General features: G+C 37.9%; 1 protein-coding gene across 17 annotated transcripts in view; it reads left to right on the top strand.

Moving 5' to 3' along the window:
• The window catches only part of DMD (dystrophin), a 2,622,506-nt gene that overhangs the window by 2,040,304 nt on the left and 565,690 nt on the right, over positions 1–16,512 (top strand). For all 17 annotated transcript variants that reach the window (XM_021079543.1, XM_021079551.1, XM_021079550.1 and 14 more), the window contains 1 exon segment: positions 291–445. In XM_021079543.1, the coding sequence (XP_020935202.1) occupies positions 291–445 (155 nt within the window).

Here is a 16,512-nt window from a genome sequence, read left to right as displayed (position 1 = left end):
CATGGTAAAAAACAATTAAGCTGAGTTTGCTTCCAATTAATTGCTACTAAATTGAAATACCTAATACTGATTATCGCTCAAGATGCTGTATTTGAAAAGTTTTGTCATGAAATGTGTGTTAGCTTATACTGTCATGATTAACTAAATCACACATGGTAGATTAAAATTAAATCTTGGAGACATGTTCTGACCTGAGGATTCAGAAGCTATTTGTGAAGCATTTTAAGAAAGTTCAACTAGAGATTTCAGAGAAAACTGACATTCATTCTCTTTCCCATATACATCTATAGCAATTGGCCAAAGACCTCCGCCAGTGGCAGATAAATGTAGATGTGGCAAATGACTTGGCGCTGAAACTTCTCCGGGATTATTCTGCAGATGATACCAGAAAAGTACACATGATCACAGAGAACATCAATGCCTCCTGGGCAAACATTCATAAAAGGTATGAACTACATTATTTCTAAAACTATTTACTGACTTTAATGATGGGATCCCTGGGTAGACAATGCAGATTTGTTTTCCCAGGACTGCTAAACTGGGGATTGGGAGGATCCGAGATGATAGAGGCCAACTAAACTCACAGCGTTGCCTCAGTGTTCTTATTTATTTTTTTTTTTTTTTTGGCCTTGCCTGCAGTATGTGGAAGTTCCTGAACCAGGGACTGATCTGGCACGCCACAGCAGTAACAATGCCAGATCCTTAACCTGCTAGCCCACCAGGGAACTCTCTTTTTCATTTCTTTCTTTTTTTTTTTTTTTTTGTCTTTTTGTCTTTTGTTGTTGTTGTTGTTGCTATTTCTTGGGCCACTCCCGCGGCATATGGAGGTTCCCAGGCTAGGGGTTGAATCGGAGCTGTAGCCACCGGCCTACGCCAGAGCCACAGCAACGCAGGATCCGAGCCGCGTCTGCAACCTACACCACAGCTCACGGCAACGCCAGATCGTTAACCCACTGAGCAAGGGCAGGGACCGAACCCGCAACCTCATGGTTCCTAGTCGGATTCGTTAACCACTGCGCCACGACGGGAACTCCTCAGTGTTCTTATTTAAAGATGAGGGACCTGAAGACTAGTGAAATTAAATGACCCACAGTCACAAAGGTGTTGATATAACTAAGCAATTGATAATAACAAAAGATTGATTTGTAACTAGAAGAGCCATTTATTGGTCTGCTTTGAGAACTCTATCCAAAGAAATATTGTTCTATTCTATCGTGCCACATATTACCCCACCCTAATCTGACAAGGAAGTCACTTTGGACTTCAGGATGGAGTTATAGCTGCCAATGGTGCCATCACTGTAACTCACTCCACACACCCAGTGGGAATATTCATGTAATGTAACATGACTCATAATTTCATTTCCCATTATATATCTCTGGAAATCCACAAGTCTTTAGAGACACCATCTCCTCAAACTAGGTCCTGTCTTCTTATTATCCACAATTAACATCATGTGCTTTCATTTCATTAGCATCTATACTAATTAAGAACATGAATTATATAACTAATTATTTAATGCTTTTCCTTTACATTAAACTCCCTGGACAGAGGCTTTCTTATTTGACATATCCCGAGGTTCTGAACCAGGTGATATAGTAGGGAGATGGTAAACAATGGCGTTTATTTAATTGAAATATAGCTGATGTATAATATGTCATTTCCAGTATACTACATAGTGATTTGACATTTGCACATATTATGAAATGATCACTGTGATAAGTCTAGTAACCATCTGTCCCAATATAAAGTTATTACAATATTATTGACCATATTCATTATGCTGTATATTATACACCCATTGCTTATTTGTTTTATAACTGCAGGTTTGTACCTCTTAATCCCCTTCATCTATTTCACCCTTTTATCTCTTCTTCCCCTATGGCAACCACCCATTTTATTTCTGTCTATGAGTGTGTTTTCATTTTGTTTTGTTTTTTAAATTCCACATATAAGTGAAGTCACATAGTATTTGTCTCTGTCTCTTATTCACTTAGCATAATACCTTCTAGATCCGTTCATGTTGCCACAGGTGGCAAGCTTCCACTTTTTTATAGCTGAGTAACATTCCATCACATCTTCTTTATCCATTCATCTATTAATGGACACTTAAATTGCTTCCATATCTTGGATATTATAAATAATATGACATGGTAAATATTTGTTGAATGATGACTTTCTTTGCATAATGTACAGTTACCTTGTTCATGCTATGTTAAATCAAGGATTACTGGGTACTTATTTTTAGTACTGTCAGAAAACAGGGAGGAAAATAGTACCTGTACAGTGATAAGGAAGTCCACAATGAAAGGTAAATGAGTTCCAGAAGATGACGTGAATTACTAAAGTCAGGTAGGCAGCCTTTATTAAGAAGAAAGGCCACCATCAAGGGAAAAAAAAAAACAGACTTTAAATTAGGTAGAAACTCTTAGGAGTAATGAACTATTAATATACGGAAATCGAAAGACGAAGTTAACTTTGAAATTGAGTTAAAGATCGAAACGTAAAATGCCTGTGAAACTGCATTTAAGCTGGTCATTCTGGAGGAATAGAGGAGCTCTAGCCCTGAATTCCAGACAGTGGGTGTTCAGATGGCCATGGAAAAGACAATTCAACCCAAAATTGGAGAGTTGCATTTGGGGCCCTATTAACAGGACTCTGGTGGAGAATAGTTAACTAATAATTGGAAAAAAAATCTCAAAGTTACTGCCTCCTCTTAGTAATAAAGTTCGGACTTTCTTCTCCAGATACCAATCTGGTATAGGTTTATTCAGTTACACAAGGGCAGATTAGGTTCAGGAAGACTCAATTCATATGTAACTGGTTGGTATCAGGGAGTCAATAGTTAAGATCCGAAAGGGAAATACCTGCTTCTCCAAGAAAGGCCTCTATGGGAAGGCAAATTAATATCAGAAATTCATTTAGTGAGTTAGGGAATGTAAGCCAAGAAGGGGCCAAAAAGAAGGCTTACTCATGGTACAAAATGGGCTTCAAGAGAGGTCTGTCCCATCTATGTCACTCTTTCATGCTTCTTGCATTTCCAAGCAGCTCTCTCATTTCTTCTGTTTATTTTCTTAAGGTCTTTGGATTCTTTAGTACAGGGGCTTCTAGTTTATATTTTTTGACTTGGTCCCTAAAAAGCTACTACCTAAGGAAGGCGTATAGTTATTTCTCCAGTGGGTAAAGTAAAATAGAATGTTAGAAGCCATATTACATTTTTCACTGGCCCATACAGAATCTGTGACTTGCCAAGCTAATTTTGACTCATGTCTCTAAAGTTCTTCTCTGTTTCTTTCTCACATGTACTCTACAGAAATTCATCTACTTGTGTAGGTTTGCTGATGACTCTCCATTTATACCATTTGCAGCTGAGAATGATCATTGAGTTTCAAACCTGTATATCCCACTGATTTCATTTTACTTTAATGTCCCTCAGGAATTTCAAACTGAATAGGCCCAAAGCTGAACTCATTTTTGCTCTCTTACAACCTCTTTCACCAAATGCAAACTACTTCTCTCTTCCTATGATTCCTCCCCAGTGAACATTACCACAACCCATTCAGTTGTCTAGACTGGAAACTCATGCTTGACTCTTCCTTCTACAATCCAAATAACCAAACTCTCATAAAGCTATTTACTGCCTAAATAGCTTCCAAATCCAGTTACTTCTATTCCTCCCTTCTCCTCAATTGTCATGCCTTGGTTAAATCACATCACATCATTCACCTAACTTCTTCCTACTTCCTACCCATTCTCTACATATACTGCAGGGTGATCTTTCTAAATACAGCATATTCATGTTGCTCACCCTCCTCCCAGTTTCTAAAGACTTTAGTGGCTTATCCATTATTACTCAAAGACAGTCTACACTCTTTAAATAACTTCAAGGTCTTACACAATATGGCCTTTCCTTTATAACTCCAGCTTAAGTTTCTGCTCTCCCTCACTCTCCCCTCCCCATAATTAAGAAACACTGAGCTATTTTCCTTTCCTCATCACTGTGTTCTGTCTTCTCTATTACTTGCTGATGTGATATATGTATTACCCCTTACTTTTGGCCTAGTTAAGTTCTATTCATTATTCGGGTCTCCATGTAAATGCCATTTCCTCCAGGAAGCACTCTCTGACTGCCAAACCAAGCCCACCTTCTTTTGACCCCCTATTATAGTGCTTATCTCACTACACAGTACTTAAGTGTTTGCTGGTCTCTGTCTCTTATGAGAATGTTTGCTCTCTATGGGTATACACATTGGCTGCTTGTCCACCATATTACCTAGCACTTAGCTTGACACATGGTATCTAAGCCCCTGCCAAATATTTGATTACATAGGTATATGAACTAACAAAAAAATAACTAACTACAAGTGTTCTGATGCACCAGTAACTCAAACCAGAAGAAAAATGTATCCATTAGGATTGCTTTCAGTTTCAAGTAATGGAAAATCCAAGTTCAGTAGCTTATCTAATGAAGATCTTTTTTTGTCACTTAAAGAGAAGTTCAGCGTTAGGTAGGTGCTGATATTGGTTGAGTAGCTCAGCAACGTCAGCACTGAAGTCTCCTTATTCTTCTTGGCATTTCCCTCAGAACATGTGCATTCCAGCAGGAAGAAGCAACAGCAGAAGGGACACTGCTGGTGTCAGGAAAGGAATGACTTTGTCAGGAACTTTCGGGTCAGAACTATGCAGCAAAACCACCTCTAGTATCTAGTGATTGGAGTTGAGCCAGCCAGTAGAGAATGGCTGCCACAAATGGTATAGAAAGAAGAAACTGATAAACTGTCATGCTGTAGCTGGACAACATCAAGTTCGCTGGAGAGGTAGCTAGCTATTCAAATCTGAGTATAAAAAGGATAGTCATATAGGTCGTATATTCATGTACAGTATACTCATGTAGGGTAGTCATAGCAATGGACCATTTGGGCTTGATCATTGTTCTGGTCAGTGTGAGAGGGCATATGGAGAACTGGGTTCTATATTGTCTAATGATACATTTATGTGAGAAGTTCACAGTCTGTGTATGTTATGTGAGTCACCTGCACAGATTAAACCATATTTTACTTGGCCTCATCTACTCTTTTTTATATTCTTATAGATCTTATGCTAGATAGATAAAAAACAAGAAGTATCACGATCTTTTGCATTTTGACCCTTTTTTAAAATCCAGTTTCTTGCCAAGATAAACCCAGAACTGAAATAACATCATCATCATCCTCTAGATTTGTGCTGTTGTGTAGGATAGCCATCTAGCCATAAGAAGCCATTTAAATGTAAATTATTACAATTAAACAAAATTTAAAATTCATTTCCTCTGTCTCATCAGTCACTTTTCAGGTGCTCAAGGGCCACATGTAACTAGTAGCTTCCCTAGTGGACAGTGCAAAATGAAATGTTTCCATCATCACAGAACATTTTATTGGTCACTCTGCTCTATATCATCTTTATGTTTCTCTAAGCAGTTTAGCTTACATTTATAACCATTACATACTATATTGCTTCAAAAAGAGTTTTTTGCCAAATTTTGTAAATAAAAAGTATTTCCTTTACAGAGTGGTTCACATTATCCTGTTTCCTTGTTTCTACCTTATTTCTTCTGTTTATCAGTTTTCAAGAGTTGCTGTTTAAAAGTCTCAAAAACCACAAATTTCACCAAATATACTTTTACTTTTGTTGTTAATCTTATCAACAGAATTTTAAAGGTGAAATTGTTAATAATGACATTTGAGTTTTGGCAATAAAAATACCTCATGTCTGAAAAATACCTATACCGAAGATTGTTTAGGTAGGAGAGACTCTGTTGAAAGCATTCTGATTACATCATTTCTCACAGTTCAGATTTTACCACTGAACACTGATGTGCTACCTGCACTGACAGTTTCAATCATATATATATATATGCAAAAATTTTGTGCATCCGGAAGCCTATGTAAAGCAATAAAATCTTTACTTCATTTTTAAATTGTTGAATGTTAAATGAGACTTTAAAAGTGTAACTTGGAAGAACTTTAATATCCTACACTGGCAGGCTGTAGTTTCAAGACATAATCAAAAACAAAAGCAAACTAATTTTGTTTTGTATTTTAATGTTCAATTTAAGTTTATCAATAGGTCAGAGGAATCTTCAAATTCAATACTGGCTTTGATAGAACCTTTAGCTACCATTTTATATAGATAAATATAAATAACCATCTGCACCTGAAAAGATTTAATCTACCATTCATGAATAAAAGAAAAGGCTGCTTTGCAACTACATTTGGTAGTTTAGCAATTCATATGAGAACACAGATCATCATTGTGACCTATGTAAGAAAATATTTTGTTTTCCTGATCATATGCCTTGTAGAGTCCATGTTAACATATAAAGACAGGAATATGGACCTCTGTAAGTTCATTTCTTTCCCTTCAATCTCCATGAATAGATATGAATTGGTGAATAAGATAATATTAGATGTGATATTACATATTATTGTGAGAAGTCTCTAAGGATTAGATTTCAAGGACTGCCATCTGGCTGATGACTTTGTGATGACACTGTCATGAGATTTCATTTCCTTATTTCTATTCCAGGATCACTCTAAGAAATGAGCATTTAACTCTGAATTGTCTGTCTGTAGCTATATGAGGGCCTTCTCCAACTGCCCATCAGCAAGGAGCAAACTCATCAAGTAGAGGTGCTGGTCGTAGTATCAGAGAGTTCAACATGGCTGGGAGTTCCTTCCAAAGCTCCCAGATACCTGAAAAATCTCTCTAGGTTCTAAGAAAGGGTTGGCATATATGTATGTATGTGTATATGCGTATGCATGGAAACACATGCAAATATACTATCCTTAAAATAATATCTCAGTATTCTCCTATCCTCTGTAATATGTTTATTTATGAAAACATGTAATTTTGATAATTACAACTAACAGTTGATAAACTGAAAAATTATCACCTGTGGTCTCCATCTTTGGCCATCATGAGGCACTTGTAAGTCACTCCTCACTTCTTTATTCCTAGGTCCTTTCTCTTTTTCACTTTAAAGAAAGAAGAAAAGGAAGAAAAACTATTGATCCCTATTCTGTGTGTAGCAAAGAGCTACACTAGCTGAGCACCTGGATGTCCTTCACATTATCCAACATATTTTTAAGTAAACAATTCTGCTTTCTTTCTCGGGGATTTTCCATTTCTTTTTTCTTCTTGGTCTTCCCCATCATGCTCAAGTTTCCCTCATCATAGAGCTGTTTTAGGATACTAACTTTTCTAGCCAACTGTTCTTGTTCCCCCTTACCATCAATTTTTAAAGCAGTAATTGACATTTCCTATTCTTCAGCTCCTGGTTCTGCTTTGACCCACTTCAATCTGGCTTCCCTAGCACCACAAATTTTCTGAAAATAAGGACTCAGGTTGTCAATACATTTATAATAGCTAATTGCTCTAATTTTTTTTATCCATATACCTGACATCAGTTTTATCTTGGACCTATTTATCACCTCTAATATTTGAAATGATACCTTCCTTGATTTCCAAAACAGTATTATTTCACAAATCTTGATCTCTCTAGTGATACAGTGTGAAGTGCTTGGCACAATGCCAGGCAGATAGTAAGAGCTCAGTAAATATCATCTGTTATAAATATTTTAAGAATTCATTCACTCACTGAATATTTTACTGCTAGGTATGTGTTAGATAGGCTCAGATCTTGTTACTAGGTATACAGCAGAGAAAATCCCTACTGTCACGAAACTTTTTTTTAATGATTTTTATTTTTTTCCATTATATCTGCTTTACAGTGTTCTGTCAGTTTTCTACTATACAGCATGGTGACCCAGTTGCACATGCGTGTATACATTCTTTTTTCTCACATTATCATGCTCCATCATAAGTGATGAGACATAGTTTCCAGTGCTACACAGCAGGATCTCATTGCTAATCCATTCCAAAGGCAATAGTCTGCATATCCTAAACCCAAGCACCCCATCCATCCTACTCCCTCCCCCTCCCCCTTGGCTACCACAAGTCTATTCTTCAACTCCATGATTTTCTTTTCTGTGGAAATGTTCATTTGTGCCATATGTTATATTCCAAATATAAGTGATATCATATGGTATTTGTCTTTCTCCTTCTGACTTACTTCACTCAGTATGAGAGTCTCCAGTTCCATCCATGTTGCTGCAAATGGCATTATTTTGTTCTTCTATGGCTCAGTAGTATCCCATTGTGTATATATAGCACATCTTCCTAATCCAATCATCTGTGGATGGACATTTAGGTTGTTTCCATGTCTTGGCTATCGAGAATAGTGCTGCAATGAACATGTAGGTGCATGTGTCTGTTTTAAGGAAAGTTTTGTATGGATATACGCCCAAGAGTGGGATTGCTGGGTAATATGGTAGTTCTAAGTATAGTTTTGTTTTTTGTTTTTTTTTTTTTTTTTTAGGGCCAAACCTGTGGCATATGGAGGTTCCCAGGCTAGGTCTTCATTTTGAGCTGTTGCTGCCTGCCTACACCAGAGCCACAGCAATGCCAGATCTAAGTCTCATCTGCAAACTATTCCACAGCTCACAACAACACCAGTTACTTAAACCACTGAGAGAGGCCAGGGATCAAACCCGCAACCTCATGGTTCCTAATTGGATACACTTCTACTACACCACGACAGAAACTCCCTATGTATAGTTTTCTAAGGTACCTCCATACTATTCTCCATAATGGCTGTACCAGCTTACATTCCCACCAAGAGTGCAGGAGGGTTCCCTTTTCTCTACACCCCCTCCAGCATTTGTTATTTGTGGACTTATGAATAATGGCCATTCTGACTGGTGTGAGGTGGTATCTCATGGTAGTTTTGATGTGCATTTCTCTAATAATCAGGGATGTGAGCATTTTTTCACGGGCTTGTTGGCCATCCGTATATCTTGTTTGGAGAAATGTCTATTCAGGTCTTTTGCCCATTTTTCCATTGGGTCGTTGGCTTTTTTTGCTGATGTACAAGCTGCTTATACATTTTAGAGATTAAGCCCCTGTCAGTTGCATTATTTAAAACTATTTTCTCCCATTCTGTAAGTTGTCTTTTTGATGTTGTTGTTGTTGTTTCCTTTGCTGTGCAAAAGCTTGTCAGTTTGATTAGGTCCCATTGGTTTACTTTTGCTTTTATTACTGTTGCTTTGGGAGACTGACCTGAGAAAACATTTGCAAGGTTGATGTCAGAGAGTGTTTTGCCTATGTTCTCTTCCAGGAGTTTGATGGTGTCTTGTCTCATATTTAAGTCTTTAAGCCATTTTGAGTTTATTTTCGTGCATGGTGTGAGGGTGTGTTCTAGTTTCACTGATTTGCATGCAGCTGCCCAGGTTTCCCAGCAAAACGTGCTGAAAAGGCTGTCTTTTTCCCATTTTATGTTCTTGCCTCCTTTGTCAAAGATTAATTGACCATAGGTGTCTGGGTTTATTTCTGGGTTCTCTCTTCTGTTCCATTGGTCTGTATGTCTGTTTTGGTACCAGTCCCACACTGTCTTGATGACTGTGGCTTTGTAGTATTGCCTGAAGTCTGGGAGAGTTATGCCTCCTGCTTGGTTTTTGTTCCTCAGGATTGCTTTTGCAATTCTGGCTCTCTTGTGGTTCCATATGAATCTTTGGATTGTTGGTTCTAGTTCTGTGGAAAATGTCCTGGGTAATTTGATAGGGATTGCATTGAATCTGTAGATTGCTTTGGGTAGGATGGCCATTTTTACAATATTAATTTTTCCAACCCAGGAACATGAAATATCTTTCCATTTCCTTACATCTTCTTTAATTTCCTTGATTGATGTTTTATAGTTCTTGGCATATGAGTCTTTTACCTCCTTGGTCAGGGGTATTCCCAGGTATTTGATTTTTTGGGGTGCAATTTTAAAAGGTATCGCATTTTTTATTCCTTTTATAATATTTCATTATTAGTATACAGAAATGCAACTGATTTCTGAATGTTAATCTTATATCCTGCTACTTTGCTGAATTTGTTAATCAGTTCAAGTAGTTTTGGGGTTGAGTCCTTAGGGTTTTCTAGGTATAGTATCATGTCATCTGCATACAGTGGCAGTTTTACCTCTTCTCTTCCTATTCGGATGCCTTTTATTTCTTTGGTTTGTCTGATTGCTGTGGCTAGGACCTCCCATACTATGTTGAATAACAGTGGTGAGAGTGGGCATCCTTGTCTTGTTCCAGATTTTAGTGGGAAGGCTTTCAGCTTTTCTCCATTGAGTGTTATATTTGCTGTGGGTTTGTCGTAAAAGGCTTTTATTCTGTTATGTTTCCTTTGTGCCTGCTTTGGTAAGAGTTTTGATCATGAATGGATGTTGGACTTTGTCAAATGTTTTATCTTCATCTCTTGAGATGATCATGTGGTTTTTGACTTTTCTTTTGATTGTATGACGATGATTGATTTGCATATGTTGAACCATCCTTGTGAACCTGGGATGAATCCCACCTGGTCATGGTGTGTGATCTTTTTGATATGTTGTTGAATTTGGTTGGCTAAAATTTTGTTGAGAATTTTTGCGTCTATATTCATCGAAGATATTGGCCGATAGTTTTCTTTTTTGGTGGTATCCTCGTCTGGTTTTGGAATTAGGGTGATGGTGGCATCATAGAATGTCTTTGGGAGTGTTCCTTCTTCTTCAACCTTTTGAAAAAGTTTTAAGGAGGATGGGTATAAGTTCCTCAGTGTATGCTTGGTACAATCTGCCTGTGAAGCCATCTGGTCCTGGGCTTTTATTTGTAGGGAGTGTTTTTATGACATATTCAATTTCATTCCTAGTGATCGGTCTGTTCAGTTGATCTACTTCTTCTTAATTCGGTTTGGCAGGCTGTTAAGTCTCTAAAAAGTTGTGCAATTCTTCTAGGTTGTCAAATTTGTTGGCATACAATTGTTCATAGTATTCTCTCATGGTTTTTTCTATTTCTGTAGTTATCAGTTGTGACTTCTCCTTCTTCATTTCTTATCTTGTTTATTTGGATTTTTTCTCTCCTCTTGTTGGTGAGTCTGGCCAGAGGTTTGTCAATTTTGTTTAGCTTTTCAAAGAACCAGCTCTTGGTTTTATTGATATTTTTCTATTTTTTTTTAATCTCTATTTTGTTGATTTCCTCTTTGTTCTTTATGACTTCCTTCCTTCTGCTGACTTTAGGTTTTGTTTGCTCTTCTTTTTCTAATTCATTTAGGTGGTGTGTTAAATTGTCAATTTGAGATTTTTGTTCTTTTTAGAGGAAGGCCTGTTTTGCTATGAATTTTCCCTCTGAGCACTGCTTTTGTGGCATCCCATAGATTTTGAGTGGTTGTGTCTTTATTAGAATTTGTCTCGATGTATTTTTTTTTTCCCACTGTACAGCAAGGGGGTCAGGTTATCCTTACATGTATACATTGCAATTACAGTTTTTCCCCCACCCTTTCTTCTGTTGCAACATGAGTATCTAGACATAGTTCTCAACGCTATTCAGCAGGATCTCCTTGTAAATCTATTCTAGGTTGCGTCTGATAAGCCCAAGCTCCCGATGCCTCCCACTCCCTCCCCCTCCCATCAGGCACCCACAAGTCTCTTTTCCAAGTCCATGATTTTCTTTTCTGAGGAGATGTTCATTTGTGCTGGATATTAGATTCCAGTTATAGGTGATATCATATGGTATTTGCCTTTGTCTTTCTGGCTCATTTCACTCAGTATGAGATTCTCTAGTTCCATCCATGTTGCTGCAAATGGCATGATGTCATCCTTTTTTATGGCTGAGTAGTATTCCATTGTGTATATATACCACCTCTTCCGAATCCAATCCCCTGTCGATGGACATTTGGGTTGTTTCCATGTCCTGGCTATTGTGAATAGTGCTGCAATGAACATGCGGGTGCATGTGTCTCTTTTAAGTAGAGCTTTGTCCGGATAGATGCCCAAGAGTGGGATTGCAGGGTCATATGGAAGTTCTATGTATAGATTTCTAAGGTATCTCCAAACTGTAATCCATAGTGGCTGTACCAGTTTACATTCCCAGCAGCAGTGCAGGAGGGTTCCCTTTTCTCCACAGCCCCTCCAGCACTTGTTATTTGTGGATTTATTAATGATGGCCATTCTGACTGGTGTGAGGTGGTATCTCATGGTAGTTTTGATTTGCATGTCTCTTATAATCAGCGATGTTGAGCATTTTTTTCATGTGTTTGTTGGCCATCTGTATATCTTCTTTGGAGAAATGTCTATTCAGGTCTTTTGCCCATTTTTCCATTGATTGATTGGAAAAAGGCATCCATATAGGAAGAGAAGAGATCAAACTGTCACTGTATGCAGATGACATGATACTATACCTAGAAACCCTAAGGACTCAACCCCAAAACTCCTTGAACTGATTAAAAAATTCAGCAAAGTGGCAGGATATAAGATTAACATTCAGAAGTCAGTTGCATTTCTGTATACCAACAATGAAACATTAGAAAAGGAATACAAAAATACGATACCTTTTAAAATTATACCTCACAAAATCAAATACCTCGGAATACACCTGACCAAAGAGGTAAAGGACCTATATGCCAAGAACTATAAAACTTTAATCAAAGTAATCAAAGAAGATGTAAATAAATGGAAAGATATTCCATGTTCCTGGATTGGAAAAATCAATATTGTAAAAATGGCCATCCTGCCCAAAGCAATCTACAGATTCAATGCAATCCCTATCAAATTACCCATGTCATTTTTCACAGAACTAGAACAAACAATCCAAACATTTATATGGAACAACAAAAGACCCAGAATCGCCAAAGCAATCCTGAGAAACAAAAACCAAGCAGGAGGCATAACTCTCCCAGACTTCAAGAAATACTACAAAGCCACAGTCATCAAAACAGTGTGGTACTGGTATCAAAACAGACAGACAGACCATTGGAACAGAAGAGAGAACCCAAAAATAAACCCTGACACCTATGGTCAATTAATCTTTGACAAGGGAGGCAAGAACATAAAATGGGAAAAGGAAAGTCTATTCAGCAAGCATTGCTGGGAAACCTGGGCAGCTGCATGCAAAGCAATGAAACTAGAACACACCCTCACACCATGCACAAAAATAAACTCAGAATGGCTGAAAGACTTAAATATACGACAGGACACCATCAAACTCCTAGAAGAAAACATAGGCAAAACACTCTCTGACATCAACCTCATGAATATTTTCTCAGGTCAGTCCCCCAAAGCAATAGAAATTAGAGCAAAAATAAACCCATGGGACCTCATCAAACTGAAAAGCTTTTGCACAGCAAAGGAAACCAAAAAGAAAACAAAAAGACAACTTACAGAATGGGAGAAAATAGTTTCAAATGATGCAACCGACAAGGGCTTAATCTCTAGAATATATAAACAACTTATACAACTCAACAGCAAAAAAACCAATCAATCAATGGAAAAATGGGCAAAAGATCGATGTATTTTTTAATTTCCTTCTTGATTTCCTCATTGACCCATTGGTTTTTTAGTAGCATGTTGTTTAGTCTCCATGTAGTAAGTTTCTTCTCATTTCTTTTCCTGGGGTTGATTTCAAGTTTCATGCCATTGTGGTCAGAGAAGATACTTGAAATAATTTCTAGACTCTTAAATTTGGTGAGGTTAGCTTTGTGCCCCAGGATGTGATCAATTCTTGAGAATGTTCCATGTGCACTTGAGAAGAAAGTATATTCTGATTATTTTGGATGTAATGTCCTGAAAATGTCAATTAAGTCTCACTTTTCTATTGTGTCATTTAGGATCTCTGTTGCCTTATTGATTTTCTGTCTAAAGGACCTGTCCATTGATGTGAGTGGGGTGTTAAAATCTCCTACTATTACTGTATTCTCATTAATTTCTCCTTTTTCGTCTGTTAGTTTTTGTTGTATGTATTAGGTGCTCCTAGATTAGGGGGATATGTCTTGATAAATGTAATATCCTCTTCTTGAATGGATCCTTTTATCATTAAATAGTGTCCTTCTTTGTCTTTCTTTATGACCTTTATTTTAAAGTCTTTTTTGTCTGATATGATTACTGGAACTCCCACTTTCCTGCCTTTTCCATTCACGTGAAATATCTTCTTCCATCCCCTCACTTTTAATTTATATGTGTCCTTTCCTAAGGTGAGTCTCTTGTGGGCACCGTATTGTAGGCTCCTTTTTTTATCCAATCTGACACTCTGTCTTTTGATCAGATCATTTAGTTTATTGGCATTTATGGTAATATTGATAAATGTGTATTTATTGCCTTTTTTACCTTGTTTGTCAGTTGATTCCTTCTCCTTTCTTTTTTTTTTTTTGTTTTATTTACTTTTGTTTTATGCTTATGCTCTCTCTTTAGTTTTTGTGAATGTATTATTTGGTTTTGATTTGTGGTTTCCCTGTTTTTCAAGTATGTTGACCACTTCCTATTTCACTTTCTTTAGACTGATAATCATAAAGGCTCAAACACAATCTTAAAGAAAAGAGGCTGTATTTTATTACTTTCCTTCCCCACATTTTATGATTTTGAAGTCCTTTCTTACATCTTCATGTTTATCCTTTTTCTGTTCCTTGTGTTTATCATCACTTGTACAAATAGTTTTTTTTTTTCCTTTTAGATCTGTATACTGGCTTATTTAAGTTATTACTTTCCAATTATGATTTCCTCCATCCTATATCTTCTTACTCCTTTCCTCTTAAAAGGAGACCTTTCACAATTTCCTTTAGAATGGCTTTAGTATTAATGTATTCTTTTAGTTTTTGTTTGTTGGAAAAATTGTTTACTTCCCTTTCTTTTTAAAATGATATTCTTGCTGAATAGAGTATTCTAGACTGCAGGTTTTTCCCTTTTAGAACTTTGAATATATCTTGGCACTCTCTTCTGGCCTGTAGTGTTTCTGTAGAGAGATCAGCTGATAGCCTTATGGGGGTTCCCTTATAACTCACTCTTTGTTTTTTTCTTGCCCCCATTGGAATCCTCTCCTTTACCTTTTGCCATTTTTATTATAATATGTCTTGATGTGGGTCTGTTTAGGTTCAACTTGTTGGGGTCCCTCTGTGTTTCATGTATCTTGATATCTCTCTCCTTTAGATTTGGAAAATTTTCAGCCATAATTTCTTTAGACATATTTTCAATCTCCTTTTACTTTTCTTCACTTTCTGTAATCTTTAATCTGTAAGATCTCTTATACTGCTTTCATGTATTTTTCATTTGGTTTTGATGGAGTGATTTCCATTATTCTGCCTTCTTACTCATTCGTTCTTTTGCATTTTTCATTCTGGTATTCAGTGCCTTTAACTCAGCTTGCAACTCTACAAATGGATTTTCTAATTTTTCTTGTCTCCTTCTTATATTTTCTAGCTCCTTCTAAAGTAATCTGCATTACTGTTCATATCTGCCCTTAAATCCTTCATGTTCACTCTTAATTCCTTCAATGATTTCACTGTCTCCTTTTTGAACTCAGTGTCTGTTAGACTACACAGGTCTGTTTCATTGTTTTCTCTTTTAGGGGAGTTCTCCTGTTCTTTTAACTGGGAATGGTTCCTGAGCTTCTTCATTTTGCTTATATTTTTCTTACCCTGTGAGTTTAGGGAAAACAACTACTCTAGTCTTGGAGGGATATTTATATGCAAGAGCACAGCTACATAATTTGTCAGGGCTTACTTTTTTTTGGTGTGAGAACTGCTTTTGGTTTGGATGCTCACTGTCTCTTTCCTCAGTGTGTGCAGGCTGTTAGCCCCTTGAAAGGGGTGTGCTGGTGTACATTCTGTGTGTGTGCTTTCAGGAAGATGTAGGAAATGGGCAGGGCTAGTAGCCACTGTCTGGTTCCTGGGCCCTTGACTGTGGCAAGGACTGGTGGGGAGGTATAGGCAACACCCAGAGCCTTTGGCAATGGCAACAGCAGGGTGTGTGCATTCCCACAGGAATGAGAGCAACAATAGGTGGTTCTCAGTTGCAGTGTTCTCCTCTGTGGTCTGGGGCCACAGGTGGTGCCTGTTCATGGACCCCTAGTGGTGGTGGGCCACACCTACCTCTGGAATCTGAGATGGCTGTGACAGTTTTCCCCCACTGCCTGTAGCCCATGCAAGAGATACCCCACTGCCCTAGCGTTTACACATGTGCAGAGAAAGATATTCCTATGGTGGTCCCAACCCTCCCCTTCTTGCCCTCCCCAACAATGGCACCCCACTTCTCCTATAGGCTCAGGCTTCTTCCTGCACTCCCTCAGCTGTGGTATTCCACTCCCCAGCCCTTGGTGCAGGGCTTCCTAAGCCCTCAGGCTGTGTCCACATAGTCAAACATAGTCTTCTCCCCAGATCTTACCTCTGAAGCCTAAGTCTCAGTGCCCAGCTCCCACATGAGCATCTCAGGCTGTGGTGTCTGGGGGCATTGGTACCAATGTTTTGTGCAGCTTTCTCTTTGCTTTGCCTTTCTCAGACTGGCTGTTGTGCTTTTCTCCTAGACTTTGAGGCTCCTTCTCCATCTCAGCTGATCTCCCCATCAGTTACATGACCTCCCAGGGTGTAGATTCCTTTCCTTTTTCACAGCTCCCTCTCAGGAGTGCTAGT

Source organism: Sus scrofa, chromosome X (genome assembly GCF_000003025.6).
Source record: "Sus scrofa isolate TJ Tabasco breed Duroc chromosome X, Sscrofa11.1, whole genome shotgun sequence".
NCBI lineage: Eukaryota > Metazoa > Chordata > Mammalia > Artiodactyla > Suidae > Sus > Sus scrofa.
Note: the sequence above shows the minus strand (reverse complement) of the source record. Positions and strands in the feature narration are given on the sequence as shown.